General features: G+C 43.5%; 2 protein-coding genes and 1 non-coding gene across 3 annotated transcripts; all 3 read left to right on the forward strand.

Moving 5' to 3' along the window:
• The first annotated feature begins 4,707 nt into the window (after positions 1-4,707).
• On the forward strand, positions 4,708-4,809 carry LOC136834473 (U6 spliceosomal RNA). Its single transcript, XR_010851823.1, has one exon. It is a non-coding gene; the product is annotated as a U6 spliceosomal RNA (small nuclear RNA).
• A 7,887-nt stretch (positions 4,810-12,696) lies between these two features.
• LOC136834145 (gastrula zinc finger protein XlCGF8.2DB-like) lies at positions 12,697-14,225 on the forward strand. Its single transcript, XM_067096408.1, has 3 exons — positions 12,697-12,816; positions 13,039-13,788; positions 14,076-14,225. Exons 1-3 carry the CDS (start codon positions 12,697-12,699, stop codon positions 14,223-14,225), a joined length of 1,020 nt encoding a protein of 339 aa, XP_066952509.1.
• An 872-nt stretch (positions 14,226-15,097) lies between these two features.
• LOC136834146 (zinc finger protein 665-like) lies at positions 15,098-18,129 on the forward strand. The gene is made up of 2 exons (XM_067096409.1): positions 15,098-17,180; positions 17,828-18,129. The coding sequence occupies exons 1-2, from the start codon at positions 15,098-15,100 to the stop codon at positions 18,127-18,129; spliced, it is 2,385 nt and encodes a 794-aa protein (XP_066952510.1).
• The last annotated feature ends 235 nt before the right edge of the window (positions 18,130-18,364 follow it).

Genomic DNA, 18,364 nt, shown 5'->3' on the forward strand with positions numbered 1-18,364 from the left:
ATCTTCAAAAATCCTAAAAAAAACCTTACTTTTAATGTTTGGGTGTATTGAAAATGATGTAAACTGCATTTTTATTGAGTTTTTCAACAAAAAAGCCTCCAAGTTTTTATTATTCTGCCGTTTTGGAGCCATATTTCTTTCGTCGGATCCGTGTACAATGCATCCTAACCCCAGGACATGCGTCATAAACCGGGAAATAATTTCTGATGAATATATTTGAAAAATGCCGTAACCTTGGAACGTTGTAAGCCAGACCCATCGTAAACCGGGGACTGCCTGTAGTTCCAATGAACTGTTGGTCTACAGACACTTATGTTTGGACAACTGTTTGTCTGGAAGACTTGGGAATCAGTTTCTGTGGAAATCATGACTGCGATATGGGCTCAGTATGATTGATGGGTTTGTTATGAACAATAAATTAAAAGCTTTAGTTTTATATAAGTAACTTACCAAGTAATTACATAGCAACTAGTTCACTTACATGGCAGCTTGAACTCAAATTTTGCAGGTAACACTTCAAACATCTATGTAGGTGACCAGTTCCCCCCACTAGTGGAAATATTAGTAACGACTTTAGCAGATAACCTCAATCTGTTCCTGCCATGCTCAGGTGAACAGCGAGTTATGGCAGCAGCTAATTCATTATTTTCTGGTGATTTAACTGGATTTCAGTGTTGTATACATCCACTGGAACGCGTATTAACCCGTAAACGCCTACTGGACATACCATACGTCGACTAAAATTGTCTGTTGGGTGTCAAGTGGACGTACCATACATCGACTAAAAATGCTTTTTTTAAATATTCGCGGAAAAATAATTATAGGCCTAGTTTGCGAAAGGTTTTAAATCATGCGCCTTGAGGGATGCTGGGAGTTCACGGATCAAGCTGTTGTTTTGTTTATAAGCATCACCCAGACGCGCATGCGCGAATTTCCTCCTTCCCGTACCAGAAAGCATCAGCGCCGCATCGTCCGAGAGCGATTTTTTGACGCATCCGTGTTTTGCAGAACTTTGGCGAGTGTTTGCGTATTTGTGAGGCAACAGGACGTTTGCAGAGATGTCCCAACGTCGTCAGGACCGTGAAAGGCGCATATTGCCTGTCGGTAGTGGGCGTGTGAGACGAGTTTTAGACTGGGATGCTGGAGAGGGACCTAGCACCCAAGATGACCCAGCTTCTCAACGCCGTGTTGTGCGGCCACGTGTGACCGAAGGGGACCAAGGACCACATCCCGTGCCTTTTACGACCCCTAGGAAGCATCGGGGTGTCCGGAGGGGCATCCGTAAATTCAAAAAAAAAACTTTTTCCTTCGCTGAAAATCCTGGCATTTCTTGAGTCACCTTGTCGTAATTTTTTCGCCGTTTTATATTATTCGTTACATAAAGTGTTATACATCAATATGTGCGCAATTTCATGTAGAATACAACAAAAAATAAATCATTCTTTTAGCTTTTAACAGTTTTGAAATATTTTCATTTAAATCACGATAACTGACAAAATTTTAACATTCGGTCAATTTTGACTCGACCGAAATGCTCGAAAAACGCAATCGTAAGCCAAAATTCGTACATTCTAGTAACAATCAATCATTTACCTTTATTCTGCAACAAACGGAAAGTCTCCAGCACAATATTTCGATTTATGGTGAATTTTGAAAAAAACTTTTTCCTTCGCTCTGCAAAAAATCCTAGCATTTCTTGAGTCACATTGTCGTAATTTTTTCGCCGTTTTATATTATTCGTTACATAAAGTGTTATACATCAAAATGTGCGCAATTTCATGTAGAATACAACAAAAAATAAATCATGCTTTTAGCTTTTACCATTTTTGAAATATTTTCATATAAATAACGATAAATAGAAAAAAAATCAACCTTCGGTCAACTTTAACTCGATCGAAATGCTCGAAAAACGCAATCGTAAGCCAAAATTCTTACATTCTAGTAACAATCAATCCTTTACCTTCATTTTGAGACAAACGGAAAGTCTCTGGAACAATATTTCGATTTATGGTGAATTTTAAAAAAAAAAACTTTTTCCTTCCATCCGCGCGCGCGAACTCCGCTAAAAATCCTAGCATTTCTTGAGTCACCTTGTCGTAATTTTTTCGCCGTTTTATATTATTCGTTACATAAAGTGTTATACATCAAAATGTCCGCAATTTCATGTAGAATATAACAAAAAATAAATCATGCTTTTAGCTTTTACCATTTTTGAAATATTTTCATATAAATAACGATAAATAGAAAAAAATCAACCTTCGGTCAACTTTAACTCGATCGAAATGGTAAAAAAATGCAATTGTAAGCTAAAAAACTTACAGTCTAGTAATATTCAATCAATTTCCTTCATTTTGAAACAATTGGAAAGTCTCTAGCACAATATTTCGATTTATGGTGAATTTTTGAAAAAAACTTTACGTCCGCGCGTTACGAATTCATGCATCATTTTGTGATAATATTTTCTCTGTGTTGCTTTAATCGTTTTACAATCTGTTATATACCAAAATCATCGCAATTTAGTGTACAATACAACTAAAAAAAATTAACTCATTAGCTTTAACCGTTTTGCTTACAGCGCGATTTGTATACAATTATATACGAGTTTTTTTTGCGCTGTTATATATTCCAATATTTATATATGATAATGATATTTTTTTTTCATTTCTGATGGTTGCATACTAGACTTCAGGCAATGAGAAAAAAAGGAGCCAAAAATGAACTCTTAATCTTAAAAACTAAGCGTGCTGTGATTTTTTGAAAAAAACTTTTTTTCCGCTTCGGCGCTAGCTCCCGAACGCCGCCGGCATATGGGAGGCGTTTTTGTAAATAGGGCTTCGGCGTTTAAGGGTAAATAACCTGCATGAAATCTCAGGATGAATTTTTTCTTGTTTTGTTGTTATTAACTTGATTCATCAACAGAATTTTGACTTTAAAGTAATTCTCGTATGTTACGCCTTTCCTTTAGGCTGAGACTTTTGCATTGTTTTGTTTACCGGGCCTAGATTACTTGTGAGCCATTGGTATATAGTTTTGCCTTAAAAGGAAATTTTCAAATGATGTTTTCTGGGCAACAGCTCTTGCAAGCCGCCAATAATAAATGCCTTAAAAGTAATTCTTGGGTATAACTTTTGTCTATTTTTTGCCTAGACTACTAGCGAGCCGTCATAGTTTTGCCCTAAAAAGTAATTCGTGTATCTTATGCCATTCTTTTAGCCAAAACTTTTATATTGCTTTGTTTACCAGGCCTAGACCTCTGGCAAGCCACTGGTAGATTAGTTTTGCCTTTAAGTAAATTCTTGAATGGTGTTTACAGGGCAGAGGCTTCTCGCAAGCTGTCAACAAATAATTGCCATAAAAGTAATTCTTGAATGTTTTGTCATTCCTTTAGGCCAAAGATTTGCAGTTTATGCTTGTTTACCGCACCAACTCTACTTGCTAGCTGTTGTTAAATAATTTTACCTTAACCCTCACTTTCCTTTGCAGAACTGAAAAGTGTAAGGGCAGAAGGAGTAAGGAGAGAAGGATGCTGAATGGAAAGAGACGTTATCGTCGGCCGAGATTCGGTCTCAGTGTTTGCTTCGACAGTACATTTACTAAATGGGAAAGTTTCTGAGAAGTTTCTCATGTCTGCTGTGCAAGGATGACACGCATCTGGGTTGATGCGCAGATCGTGGGCGTTTCACACTTCCAGCACCCAGACGTGCCCACTGGCACCCACTTCAGCCTGACGTCAGCTCATGCTTCGGCGCTCCATGGCGCCCACTGACGCCATCTACTATCTGGCGCCAACTCATGCTCTGAGCAGCCAAAAGGTGGCCCCCAAAAAAAGCATCAGAGTGCTCGATGACGCCTACTGGCGCCATCTACTATCTGGCACCAGTTCATTCTCTGAGCAGCCAGAAGTGCCCATAATTGCCCTAGCGCCCATGGGCGGCATCTGTAGCAGACAGCCAGGCATGTAGATCTGTCATACCCTTTTTCTCTGCTACTTCTGTCCATGTTATTACCACTTGCTTCTGTGCCTGGTGCCATCGCTTCCTGCCCATGCCATCACCAGTCTTGTGTCTGGGTTACCAGAAAATTAACCTTTCAAAGTGAAGTGTTGTGCAGTGGAGAAGGTGGTTATCCAGCCCGGCGCTTCTCCTAGACTTAAGTCACTGTCATATTCCCCTACACCTGGGAGAAGTCATACTGAATGTCCAAGGGAGGCTGGTGGGAATTGCTCCGGGTAATGGCCCCTTTGGTCAAACCTGTTGCATATTCCCAGGTATCAACAGACAGCCACTGAAAAGGCATCTTTATGGAGGTGTAGTGGAGGAGGCAGTATCCAGCCCATCAGATATCTTAGACCTAAAGTTCCTTTCATACTCCCCTAAACCTGGGAGTAGACATTTTGGCAGTCCAAGGGAGTCTGAGGGGGTTAGCCCCAGTTAGTTGCCCTTCAGTCGAGCCTGTGATCCAGGTACCGACAGACAAGCACTGGGAAGGTGTTTAAATAGAAATGTAGTGTTAGACAGCCAATCAAGGTGTCTTGATGAAGGTGTAATGTGTAGTGTGAATATCACTTGACAGCGGTAGTCTTCATGGGCACCACGCTCCAGCCTGCTATGCTGACGCCTCTGCTTGACGACAAGTGCTTGTCCAGTGGTCCATGGAGTGCTTAGTGGCCCCTCCGAGCTTCCAGTGTTTGAGCGCCACATGTCCGAAATACTTGCTTCAGCAGTATCTATTCTAAATTGGAACGATACAGAGATTACCATGGCCCCTGCATATGTACGACACGCAAATCGTGAAGCGTTCCACAATTTTCAATCGGCACTACTTTATCCCTGGGCACCTGGTTTTTCCTTAGAAAACACTGCTGTTCTTTCTTGGGCGCCAGTTCCCGATGGAACGCCTGGCTCCAGCTTCCAAGTAGTCGGCACCAGTCCCCATTTGCCAGGCGCCTAGGGTACTCTTCACTAAGTGTTCAAGATATTGTTACTACTTTCTTTAGTATTGCAGTCCTGTCCTTTGTGGACAGGGATTTTTGAGGAGTGACTTTTGTCAGGAAGAGAGAAAGGCTTGTGTCTTTGGCATTCCTCCCTCAAGTACTTCGACAGAAGTATCCTCCCTGTCCAAGATTTTGTCTAGTTTCTGTCTTGACTGGAACCAGGAACCTTGGCTTAGAAGTTAGAGACTCCCTAGAACTTTCCAAGAGTCATAGCCTCAGAATGCTGCCCGGTGTGGACAAGGATAGTTGGATTGATTTTAGAATTGTCCGGTCTTGTCGTCGATTTTGGAAGAGAGAGCTGTGGTGCTCTTCACCTCTAGAGAATCACACAGTTGGGGAACTGTTTTTCCTCCTCCTTAACTACAGCCTCCGTCGCAAGAGTACTGTTGGGTACTTCAGCCTCGACTTTTGGATTTTCAAGCTTTTTTGTCTTAAGAAAAAACTCAAGGAAGACAGAGACTTTTTTTTTTTTTTTGCAGCGGCCCACAGGCTGCTAGCATCCAGTTTTGAGCAGCGCCTTATAGTAATCAGCTCCTGACAATGAACCACAGGTTTTTATGGCTCTTATGGACCTTTCAAGTTTTTTATATGCTCTCATGATATTATTTTCTGCTACTTACAGTTCTGCATAGTCTTTGGTCTGTACAAAGTGTCATTGAGTCTATGGGATATCCACGTGTCTGCACGGCTTTCGAGAGTATGCAGAGCCGACAGCTGGTCCGCAGAGATGTTCACAAGGCTGCATGATGTTTTGCTCGGTTGTCTGCAGAACGGAGACGAGCCAGAAGGCCTGTCTTCCGAGACAGGGTTTCTTAGTTTGGGTACCTGTGCTTCGACTTCTCTGTGGCACTATAGGTCTTCTTGTGAGTTTTTTGCTCCTCTTTACTTAGGACGATTGTCCTGACCGAAGTATTTTGATTACAAATGGGTCAGGGAAACATAGTCGGACACTGTCGTCCTTTTCCCATAGCCCCAGATTTAAGTGGGGCCTGCAATGGTGGCTGTACATACATAGACTAAGAAGGGAACTCCCTTCATCCTCTAAGCCCAAACCTAGTCTTCTACTTTACACCTCGGTTCTTGGTTGAGGAGCCCATGGTGGAACCGGGAAGTTTCCGGGTTTTGCTCCCTGGATGATGGAACCTTCTCACATATGTTGAAGAGCTCTAAGAGTGCTTCTTGACCTTAGTTTACACCTGGACTGCAGTTGTTCTCTCTAAATGAGACCACAGTCCTAGTTTCGTTTTCAGTTCAAGTCCATCTCCAATTCTTGCAGACAAACTGAGAACAGGTTCTTCCCACTGGGTAGATCTTGCATTTCCTGGTCTGATGAGAACTGTGGAGTCCATTGGGCAGTCTGACTGTGATCCTATTTGCCGCCTCAAGAAGTCTTCGAAGCTTCAGGAAGCTCGTCAGTACAAGGTTTTTTCTGCCAGACATATTACATAAACTATTGTGATTGCAGACGTTATTCTTCTAGCACTGCCTGTCAGACTAAGTGGTCCATTTTCGAAGCTGAGGGTGCAGTCTCTACCCCTCTTCTTGCAAGACTTCTATGCCCATTTTCGGAACACCCCTTCTGTTCCTGAGGAGATCTACATCTTTCGTACTCTATCAGTAAGGGTATCGAACTACAGTATGTTTATTTAAGTGCTTAAGCACAGGGGCCTAGCTTTTGATGACCTTATCCCGTCTTCGACGTGTCCAGGTGAAGAAGGAGTCTGGTCTCCTGGAACTATATGTATTCCGAATGACTGATGAGTCCCTTGTTTGATCCCTCTGCTTTCCTCTTCTCTACAACCTTACACGGAAGACACCCTTTGAAGTGGTCTCTGGTTTCGACTAGGACGCACTAGTGAGATTCACGCCATTGTTTACAGAAGGTCTTTTTACAGAGACACTTTTTTCCTCGTTTTCCCTGGAAATTTAGCTAATAACGAGGACCCATTCAAGCTCTAGATTTGCTCTTTCTCCCTGAAGAACAACAGAGAACCCTCTGTCCAGCTACCAGTTTTCAGGTTTTACCTGAAAGGGCTTATTTTTTAATGCATAAGGCCATTTTGCTTTTTTTTTTGGAACTGAAAGCCAGGGACATCAGAGCAGCCTCTTCTTCCTTAGCTTTCAGGCTCATTTGTCCTCTACTTCCATTCCACATTGTCATACTGGAAGTATAATCGTCCCCTGCTTCTCGCTTTCTTATCAAATGATTCCAATCTTCTAGCTCACCAGTTCGCCAGGGAACAGCTACTTTCTTTCGTCAACTACTGTCTGACACCAGCTATAGAGCTTCCAGGTCCAAGAGCTTCTAGCTCGTCTGACACCCAGCTCGCCTGCTGCCCTGCTTGTTTGGCTCTGGTTACAGCTACCTCCCACGAGCGCCTGCCAGCCCCAAGTTCTTAGCTCAACTGATGTCGAACTTTTCTGGAGCCAGCCACAGCGTGACGCCAGATCATTCTCCAAACGTCCAAAGTGCCTTCGATCTCTGTGGGAGGATAGGTAGGTCTCCGTCCATTTGGAGTTTTCAGAGGACCATCCTTTACTACGTATGGTGATATGGCAAGACCCATTTCATCCACTGAATAGATTGTATTGCCCTCATGGACTTTTAACCCTTAAACGCCGACTGGACGTATTTTATGTTGACAGAAATTGTCTGTCGGGTGCCAAGTGGACGTAAAATACATCGACTACAAAAAGTTTTTTAAATATTCGCAGAAAAATACTTATAGGCCTCATTTGCGAAAAATTTTAAATCATGCCCCTTGAGGGATGCTGGGAGTTCACGGATCACGCTGTTGTTTTGTTTATAAGTGTGACCCAGCTGCGCATGCGCCAATTTCTTTCTTATCCCAAAAGAAAGCATCAGCTAACTCTGCTGAAAATCTCAGAAATTCTTTAGTCACTTTGTCGTAATTTTTGCACCGTTTTCTATTAGCCTTTACATAAAGTTTTATATATGAAAATGTGCGCAATTTCATGTGGAATACAACAAAAAATAACTCATGGTTGTAGTTTTTATCAATTTTGACATATTTTCATATGAATCACAATAAGTGCCAAAATTTCAACCTTCGGTCGACTTTGACTCGACCGAAATGGTCGAAAAATGCAATTGTAAGCTAAAACTCTTACATTCTAGTAATATTCAATCATTTACCTTCATTTTGCAACAAACGAGAAGTCTCTTGCACAATATTTCGATTTATGGTGAATTTTTGAAAAAACAATTTTCTTTACGTCCGCGCTAACTCTGCTGAAAATATCGGAAATTCTTTAGTCACTTTTTCGTAATTTTTGCACCGTTTTCTATTAGCCTTTACATAAGGTTTTATATATGAAAATGTGCGCAATTTTATGTAGAATACAACAAAAAATAACTCATGGTTGTAGCTTTTATCAATTTTTGACATATTTTCATATAAATCACAATAAGTGCCAAAATTTCAACCTTCGGTCAACTTTGACTCGACCGAAATGATCGAAAAATGCAATTGTAAGCTAAACCTCTTACATTCTAGCAATATTCAATCATTTACCTTCATTTTGCAACAAATAAGAAGTCTCTAGCATAATACTTCGATTTATGGTGAATTTTTGAAAAAAACTTTTTCCTTACGTCCGCGCTAACTCTGCTGAAAATCTCGGAAATTCTTTAGTCACTTTGTCGTAATTTTTGCACTGTTTTCTATTAGCAGTTACATAAAGTTTTATATATGAAAAATGTGCGCAATTTCATGTAGAATACAACAAAAAATAGCTCATGGTTGTAGCTTTTATCAATTTTGACATATTTTCATATAAATCACGGTAAGTGCCAAAATTTCAACCTTCGGTCAACTTTGACTCGACCGAAATGGTCGAAAAATGCGATTGTAAGCTAAACCTCTTACATTCTAGCAATATTCAGTCATTTACCTTCATTTTGCAACAAACAAGAAGTCTCTAGCATAATACTTCGATTTATGGTGAATTTTTGAAAAAAAAATTTTCCTTACATCCGCGCTAACTCTGCTGAAAATCTTGTTAGAGCCTGACGCCGTCTCTTCCAAACACGTGTGTGTTCGTGTGCTCGTCGTCCATCGGAGTGGACAAGACAACAAGAGCATCTCGTTTTCTTTCTCTAAAGGAATGCAATGTCAACCATACAATATTTCCGTCTGTTTCTCCCTAACCATTGTTGTCTTGATGCATGTACAATCACCAATACTTGCATTGCCATGCAAGCATTCTAATCATGTACTCATAATGTTCCAACGAATCTTCTGTATGAAACTGTGTGTATGTTTCTGTTTGTGAAGACGCCAAACGTCTCGCCACTCCGATGGACGACGAAGTTCGAACACACACGTGTTTGGAAGAGACGGCGTTAGGCTCTTACAATCTCAGAAATTCTTGAGTCACTGTCGTAATTTTTGCACAGTTTTCTATTGGCCGTTACATAAAGTTTTATATGTAAAAATGTGCTCAGTTACATGTAGAATGCAACAAAAAATAACTCATGGTTGTAGCTTTTATCAGTTTTGAAATATTTTCATATAAATCAAGATAAGTGCCAAAATTTAAACCTACGGTCAACTTTGACTCGACGTAAATGGTCGAAAACTGCAATTGTAAGCTAAAACTCTTACATTCTAGTAACTTTCAATCATTTACCTTCATTTTGCAACAAACGGGAAGTGTCTAGCACAATATTTCGATTTATGGTGAATTTTTTAAAAAAACATTTTCCTTACCTCCACGCGCGCTAACTCTGCTGAAAATCTCAGAATTTCTATAGTCACCTTGTCGTAATTTTCGCACCGTTTTCTATTAGGCGTTACATAAAGTGTTATACATGAAAATGTGCGCAGTTTCATGTAGAATACAACAACAAATAACTCATGGTTGTAGCTTTTATCAGTTTTGAAATATTTTCATATAAATCACATAAGTGCCAAAATTTAAACCTACAGTCAACTTTGACTCGACCGAAATGGTCGAAAAAGGCAATTGTAAGCTAAAACTCTTACATTCTAGTAACATTCAATCATTTACCTCCATTTTGCAACAAACGGGGAGTCTCTAGCACAATATTTCGATTTATGGTGAATTTTTGAAACAACATTTTCCTTACATCCGCGCGTGCTAACTCTGCTGAAAATTTCAGAATTTCTTTAGTCACCTTGTCATAATTTTCGCACCGTTTTCTATTAGGCGTTACATAAAGTGTTATACATGAAAATGTGTGCAATTTCGTGTAGAATACAACAATAAATAACTCATGGTTGTAGCTTTTATCAGTTTTGAAATATTTTCATATAAATCTTGATAAGTGCCAAAATTTAAACCTACAGTCAACTTTGACTCGACCGAAATGGTCGAAAAAGGCAATTTAAGCTAAAACTCTTACATTCTAGTAACACTCAATCATTTACCTTAATTTTGCAACAAACGGGAGGTCTCTAGCACAATATTTCGATTTATGGTGAATTTTTGAAAAAAATCTTTTCCTTACCTCCGCCCGCGCTAACTCGGCTGATAATCTCAGAATTTCTTAAGTCACCTTGTCGTAATTTTCGCACCGTTTTCTATTAGGCGTTACATAAAGTGTTATGCATGAAAATGTGAGCAATTTCATGTACAATGCAACACAAAGTAACTCATGGTTGTAGCTTTTATTGGTTTTGAAATATTTTCATGTAAATCACGATAAATAGAAAAAATTCGACCTTCGGTCAACTTTAACTCGACCGAAATGGTCGAAAACTGCAATTGTAAGCTAAAACAATTACAGACTAGTAATATTCCATCAATTACCTTCATTTTGCAACAAACAGGAAGTCTCTAGCACAATATTTCGATTTATGGTGAATTTTTTAAAAAAACTTTTTTACGTCCGTGTGTTACGAATTCATGCATCATTTTGTGATAATATTTTCTCTGTGTTGCTTTGATCGTTTTACAATTTGTTATATACCAAAATCATCGCAATTTAGTGTACAATATAACGAAAAAAAATTACTCATTAGCTTTAACCATTTTGCTCACAGCGCGATTTGTATACAATTATATATGAAATTTTTTTTCGCGCTGTCATATATTCCAGTATTTATATATGATAACGATATTATTTTTCATTTCTGATGGTTGCATACTAAACTTAGGCAATGAGAAAAAAAGGAGCCAAAAATGAACTCTTAATCTTAAAAACTAAGCGTGCTGTGATTTTTTGAAAAAAACTTTTTTTCCGCTTCGGCGCTAACTCCCAAACCCCGCCGGCATACGGCAAACACTTTTGTAAATAGAGGCTCGGCGTTTAAGGGTTAACCTGAGACACACTCATAATTAGGAGAGCAGTTTGCCTGCTTTTAAGTAAAACTAAGGACGTCAGAGTAGTCTCTACCTCTTTAGCTTGCATGCATTTTATGCCCCGTGCGTCCATTCTGCCTTCAACTTATTGGGAATGTAATCGATCTTCGTTTCTCACTAATTTTAATGGAAGTTAAAATGGTGTGGAAATCTTCCAGTGCCCTGAGACCTTTTCTAGGATAGGATTTTTTTTCCCTGCCATCTCTTCATCTTGTAATAAGGTGCAGTTTTTTTTTTTTTTTTTTTTTTTTTTTGCAGAGCCAGGGGTTACATTGTACCTGAAGCACCCACCACTCTGCTGATGGGCTGTGGTTTCATCTCAGTGTAGGTGACAATGTTGTCTGGTTGTTTTTATTTTGGTGCTTCGCCCAAGGCAAGGGCGAGCACCTATCATGCTTTGCTAGCCATTTGAGTACTTCCTTTGCTGCAGAGTTCCCACTAAGTAGGAGGTGACCCATGGTTATACCACCACACCACTATGAGTTAATATAAGCACCAACCAGAGGCAGTATCCACTTGCAGTAGCTCTCTTAACTGATAAACAACAACAAGCATTGTTTTTCAATGCTAGCAGTTTTTTCTATTTCAAATTCATTACTTATCTTAATGTTTTGGAGTAGAATATGCCCATGCATCCTGCCTCCTATCAATGTGGGAATCAGCTATGTAATTACTTGGTAAGTTACTTATATAAAAATGACATTTTTATAATAAAATAGTTTTACTTACCAAGTAATTACATGATCAGAGCCCATCCTTCTCCCCACTGATGGACATAAGGAATGAACAGAATGAGGTTATCTGCCAGAGTTGTTACTAATATTCCAGCTAGGGGGGGAACTGGTCACCTACCCAGACATTTGAAGTGTTACCTGCGAAATTTTGAATTCAAACTGCCGTGTAAGTGAACCAATAGCTATGTAATTACTTGATAAGTATATATAAAACTTTATTTTATTATAAAATGTCATTTTTATGAGGTTTTCTAATAATCTTCTTGTATTTCAGAGTTTCTTTCTGCCCTTGAACAAGAAGTTGTCAGTTTGTGGCATCAAGGTTTTGGAAACGATTGGGGTCCTGCAATGAATTAGGTGCAGGTTCGTGTGAGATGTTGAATAAGTTCGTAAAATAGGAAACATAACATTCTAGACATCAGATTTGTGTATCAGTGAAAGGAGAAATTGGAGGAAATAAGATAATAAATAAAAAAAAAGTGATAGAAGCAGTGATTAACAATAGAAGAAAGTGAAAAATGTTGGTGTTTACATAAATAAACAAATAACATCAAAAGACCAAAGGCTAAAATAAGCATATTGGAATATCCTTTGATTAGCAAGACGGAGGATCCAGCAGTGATGCCTCTCGCCAAACACGAAAATATAGGCTTAGCGGGCAGTGATGCCCCAGCCAGCTGTACATCTCTATCTTTGGACCCATTGATGGAAATCAAGATGGAAATGAAGATGGAAGTGGAGGTGTGTTATGAGTCTGATGTCAGTGTGAAACATGGTTCTGAGGATTTTATACCAGCGATCGGAGATGAAGACGATTTGCCACCCGTCAGACAGGAAGTCGATAAAGAGAAGCCCTTCGTGTGCCAGGAATGTGGGAAAGCCTTTTGCACGAAGACCCACCTGGAACAACATTTCCAGAGCCATACCGGGAAGAGGGCAGACTCCTGTGGCGAGTTTTGAAAGGCTTTCTTCCAGAAGTCCAGCCTCAGAGAACACATCGAAACCCACAATCGAGAGAGGGCACACACTTGTGACGACTGCGGGAAGTCATTCTCCAGGAAGGCAAATCTTGAAAGAAACGTGGCGATCCACACGGGGGAGAGGTCCTTTGTGTGCAGTGACTGTGGTAAGTTGTTCTCCCAGAAATCAAATCTCAGGGTCCACATGGCAATCCACACGGGGGAGAGGCTCTTCACATTCAAGGACTGTGGGAAGTCATACTCCCAGAAATCGCATCTCAATGCCCACATGGCAATCCACACGGGGGAGAGCCCTTTCGTGTGCAAGGACTGTGGGAAGTCATTCTCCAAGAAATGCCATCTCAATACCCACATGGCAATCCACACAGGGGAGAGGCCTTTCGTGTGCAAGGACTGTGGGAAGTCATTCTCCCAGAAATGCCATCTCAATGCCCACATGGCAATCCACACGGGGGAGAGGCCTTTTGTGTGCAATGACTGTGGGAAGTCATTCTCCCAGAAATGCCATCTCAATGCCCACATGGCAATCCACACGGGGGAGAGGCCTTTCGTGTGCAAGGACTGTGGGAAGTCATTCTCCAAGAAATGCCATCTCAATACCCACATGGCAATCCCACACGGGGAGAGGCCTCCACACGGGGAGAGGCCGTGTGCAATGACTGTGGAAGTCATTCTCCCAGAAATGCCATCTCAATGCCCACATGGCAATCCACACGGGGAGAGGCCTTTTTGTGTGCAAGGACTGTGGGGGAAAGTCATTCTCCCAGAAATGCCATCTCAATGCCCACATGGCAATCCACACGGGGGAGAGGCCTTTTGTGTGCAAGGACTGTGGGAAGTCATTCTCCCAGAAATGCCATCTCAATGCCCACATGGCAATCCACACGGGGGAGAGGCCTTTCGTGTGCAATGACTGTGGGAAGTCATTCTCCCAGAAATGCCATCTCAATGCCCACATGGCAATCCACACGGGGGAGAGGCCTTTCAGTGTGCAATGACTGTGGGAAGTCATTCTCCCAGAAATGCCATCTCAATGCCCACATGGCAATCCACACGGGGAGAGGCCTTTTGTGTGCAAGGACTGTGGGAAGTCATTCTCCCAGAAATGCCATCTCAATGCCCCATGGCAATCCACACGGGGAGAGGGGAGAGGCCTTTCGTGTGCAATGACTGTGGGAAGTCATTCTCCCAGAAATGCCATCTCAATGCCCACATGGCAATCCACACGGGGAGAGGCCTTTTGTGTGCAAGGACTGTGGGAAGTCATTCTCCAGAAATGCCATCTCAATGCCCACATGGCAATCCACACGGGGAGAGGCCTTTTGTGTGCAAGGACTGTGGGAAGTCATTCTCCCAGAAATGCCATCTCAATGCCCACATGGCAATCCACACTGGGAGAGGCCTTTTGTGTGCAAGGACTGTGGGAAGTCATTCTCCCAGAAATGCCATCTCAATGCCCACATGGCAATCCACACGGGGAGAGGCCTTTTTGTGTGCAAGGACTGTGGGAAGTCATTCTCCCAGAAATGCCATCTCAATGCCCACATGGCAATCCACACGGGGGAGGCCTTTTGTGTGCAAGGACTGTGGGAAGTCATTCTCCCAGAAATGCCATCTCAATGCCCACATGGCAATCCACACGGGGAGAGGCCTTTTGTGCAAGGACTGTGGGAAGTCATTCTCCCAGAAATGCCATCTCAATGCCCACATGGCAATCCACACGGGGAGAGGCCTTTTGTGTGCAAGGACTGTGGGAAGTCATTCTCCCAGAAATGCCATCTCAATGCCCACATGGCAATCCACACGTGGGGGAGAGGCCTTTTGTGCAAGGACTGTGGGAAGTCATTCTCCCAGAAATGCCATCTCAATGCCCACAAGGCAATCCACACAGGGAGAGGCCTTTTGTGTGCAAGGACTGTGGGAAGTCATTCTCCCAGAAATGCCATCTCAATGCCCACATGGCAATCCACACGGGGGAGAGGCCTTTTGTGTGCAAGGACTGTGGGAAGTCATTCTCCCAGAAATGCCATCTCAATGCCCACATGGCAATCCACACGGGGGAGAGTCCTTTTGTGTGCAAGGACTGTGGGAAGTCATTCTCCCAGAAATGCCATCTCAATGCCCACATGGCAATCCACACGGGGGAGAGGCCTTTTGTGTGCAAGGACTGTGGGAAGTCATTCTCCCAGAAATGCCATCTCTCACATGGCCCACATGGGAGAGGCCTTTTGTGTGCAATGACTGGGGAGAGGCATTCTTGCCATCTCAATGCCCACATGGCAATCCACACTAGGAGAGGCCTTTCGTGTGCAATGACTGTGGGAAGTCATTCTCCCAGAAATGCCATCTCAATGCCCACATGGCAATCCACACTTGGGAGGAGGCCTTTCGTGTGCAAGGACTGTGGGAAGTCATTCTCCCAGAAATGCCATCTCAATGCCCACATGGCAATCCACACGGGGGAGAGGCCTTTCGTGTGCAAGGACTGTGGGAAGTCATTCTCCCAGAAATGCCATCTCAATGCCCATGGCAATCCACACGGGGAGAGGCCTTTTGTGTGCAATGACTGTGGGAAGTCATTCTCCCAGAAATGCCATCTCAATGCCCACATGGCAATCCACACGGGGGAGAGGCCTTTCGTGTGCAATGACTGTGGGAAGTCATTCTCCCAGAAATGCCATCTCAATGCCCACATGGCAATCCACACGGGGGAGAGGCCTTTCGTGTGCAATGACTGTGGGAAGTCATTCTCCCAGAAATGCCATCTCAATGCCCACATGGCAATCCACACGGGGGAGAGGCCTTTTGTGTGCAATGACTGTGGGAAGTCATTCTCCCAGAAATGCCATCTCAATGCCCACATGGCAATCCACACGGGGGAGAGGCCTTTTGTGTGCAATGACTGTGGGAAGTCATTCTCCCAGAAATGCCATCTCAATGCCCACATGGCAATCCACACGGGGGAGAGGCCTTTTGTGTGCAATGACTGTGGGAAGTCATTCTCCCAGAAATGCCATCTCAATGCCCACATGGCAATCCACACGGGGGAGAGGCCTTTTGTGTGCAATGACTGTGGGAAGTCATTCTCCCAGAAATGCCATCTCAATGCCCACATGGCAATCCACACGGGGGAGAGGCCTTTTGTGTGCAATGACTGTGGGAAGTCATTCTCCCAGAAATGCCATCTCAATGCCCACATGGCAATCCCACACGGGGAGAGGCCTTTCGTGTGCAATGACTGTGGGAAGTCATTCTCCCAGAAATGCCATCTCAATGCCCACATGGCAATCCACACGGGGGAGAGGCCTTTCGTGTGCAATGACTGTGGGAAGTCATTCTCCCAGAAATGCCATCTCAATGCCCACATGGCAATCCACACGGGGGAGAGGCCTTTTGTGTGCAATGACTGTGGGAAGTCATTCTCCCAGAAATGCCATCTCAATGCCCACATGGCAATCCACACGGGGAGAGGCCTTTTTGTGTGCAATGACTGTGGGAAGTCATTCTCCCAGAAATGCCATCTCAATGCCCACATGGCAATCCACACGGGGGAGAGGCCTTTTGTGTGCAATGACTGTGGGAAGTCATTCTCCCAGAAATGCCATCTCAATGCCCACATGGCAATCCACACGGGGGAGAGGCCTTTCGTGTGCAATGACTGTGGGAAGTCATTCTCCCAGAAATGCCATCTCAATGCCCACATGGCAATCCACACGGGGGAGAGGCCTTTTGTGTGCAAGGACTGTGGGAAGTCATTCTCCCAGAAATGCCATCTCAATGCCCACATGGCAATCCACACGGGGGAGAGGCCTTTTGTGTGCAAGGACTGTGGGAAGTCATTCTCCCAGAAATGCCATCTCAATGCCCACATGGCAATCCACACAGGGGAGAGGCCTTTTGTGTGCAAGGACTGTGGGAAGTCATTCTCCCAGAAATGCCATCTCAATGCCCACATGGCAATCCACACGGGGGAGAGGCCTTTTGTGTGCAAGGACTGTGGGAAGTCATTCTCCCAGAAATGCCATCTCAATGCCCACATGGCAATCCACACACGGGGAGAGGCCTTTTGTGTGCAAGGACTGTGGGAAGTCATTCTCCCAGAAATGCCATCTCAATGCCCACATGGCAATCCACACGGGGGAGAGGCCTTTTGTGTGCAAGGACTGTGGGAAGTCATTCTCCCAGAAATGCCATCTCAATGCCCACATGGCAATCCACACGGGGAGAGGCCTTTTGTGTGCAAGGACTGTGAAGTCATTCTCCCAGAAATGCCATCTCAATGCCCACATGGCAATCCACACGGGGGAGAGGCCTTTCGTGTGCAAGGACTGTGGGAAGTCATTCTCCCAGAAATGCCATCTCAATGCCCACATGGCAATCCACACGGGGGAGAGGCCTTTCGTGTGCAATGCAAGGACTGTGGGAAGTCATTCTCCCAGAAATGCCATCTCAATGCCCACATGGCAATCCACACGGGGGAGAGGCCTTTTGTGTGCAATGACTGTGGGAAGTCATTCTCCCAGAAATGCCATCTCAATGCCCACATGGCAATCCACACGGGGGAGAGGCCTTTCGTGTGCAATGACTGTGGGAAGTCATTCTCCCAGAAATGCCATCTCAATGCCCCATGGCAATCCACACGGGAGAGGCCTTTCGTGTGCAATGACTGTGGGAAGTCATTCTCCCAGAAATGCCATCTCAATGCCCACATGGCAATCCACACGGGGGAGAGGCCTTTTGTGTGCAATGACTGTGGGAAGTCATTCTCCCAGAAATGCCATCTCAATGCCCACATGGCAATCCACACGGGAGAGGCCTTTTGTGTGCAATGACTGTGGGAAGTCATTCTCCCAGAAATGCCATCTCAATGCCCACATGGCAATCCACACGGGGAGAGGCCTTTTGTGTGCAAGGAGAAGTCATTCTCCCAGAAATGCCATCTCAATGCCCACATGGCAATCCACACGGAGAGGCCTTTTTGTGTGCAATGACTGTGGGAAGTCATTCTCCCAGAAATGCCATCTCAATGCCCACATGGCAATCCACACGGGGAGAGGCCTTTTGTGTGCAATGACTGTGGGAAGTCATTCTCCCAGAAATGCCATCTCAATGCCCACATGGCAATCCACACGGGGAGAGGCCTGTGGAAGTCATTTTGTGTGCAATGACTGTGGGAAGTCATTCTCCCAGAAATGCCATCTCAATGCCCACATGGCAATCCACACGGGGAGAGGCCTTTTGTGTGTGCAATGACTGTGGGAAGTCATTCTCCCAGAAATGCCATCTCAATGCCCACATGGCAATCCACA

This window comes from Macrobrachium rosenbergii, chromosome 53, assembly GCF_040412425.1.
Source record: "Macrobrachium rosenbergii isolate ZJJX-2024 chromosome 53, ASM4041242v1, whole genome shotgun sequence".
Taxonomy (NCBI): domain Eukaryota; kingdom Metazoa; phylum Arthropoda; class Malacostraca; order Decapoda; family Palaemonidae; genus Macrobrachium; species Macrobrachium rosenbergii.

Bases quoted from the DNA above. Each gene is read 5' to 3' on its own strand.
- LOC136834145 (XM_067096408.1), top strand. From the start codon at position 12,697: ATGCCTCTCGCCAAACACGAAAATATAGGCTTAGCGGGCAGTGATGCC. The intron at 12,817-13,038 runs GTGTGTTATGAG...GAGTTTTGAAAG, and splicing joins AAATGAAGATGGAAGTGGAG to GCTTTCTTCCAGAAGTCCAG. The intron at 13,789-14,075 runs GTGCAAGGACTG...TCATTCTCCCAG, and splicing joins ACGGGGAGAGGCCTTTTTGT to AAATGCCATCTCAATGCCCA.
- LOC136834146 (XM_067096409.1), top strand. From the start codon at position 15,098: ATGGCAATCCACACGGGGGAGAGTCCTTTTGTGTGCAAGGACTGTGGG. The intron at 17,181-17,827 runs GCAATCCACACG...TCATTCTCCCAG, and splicing joins GCCATCTCAATGCCCACATG to AAATGCCATCTCAATGCCCA.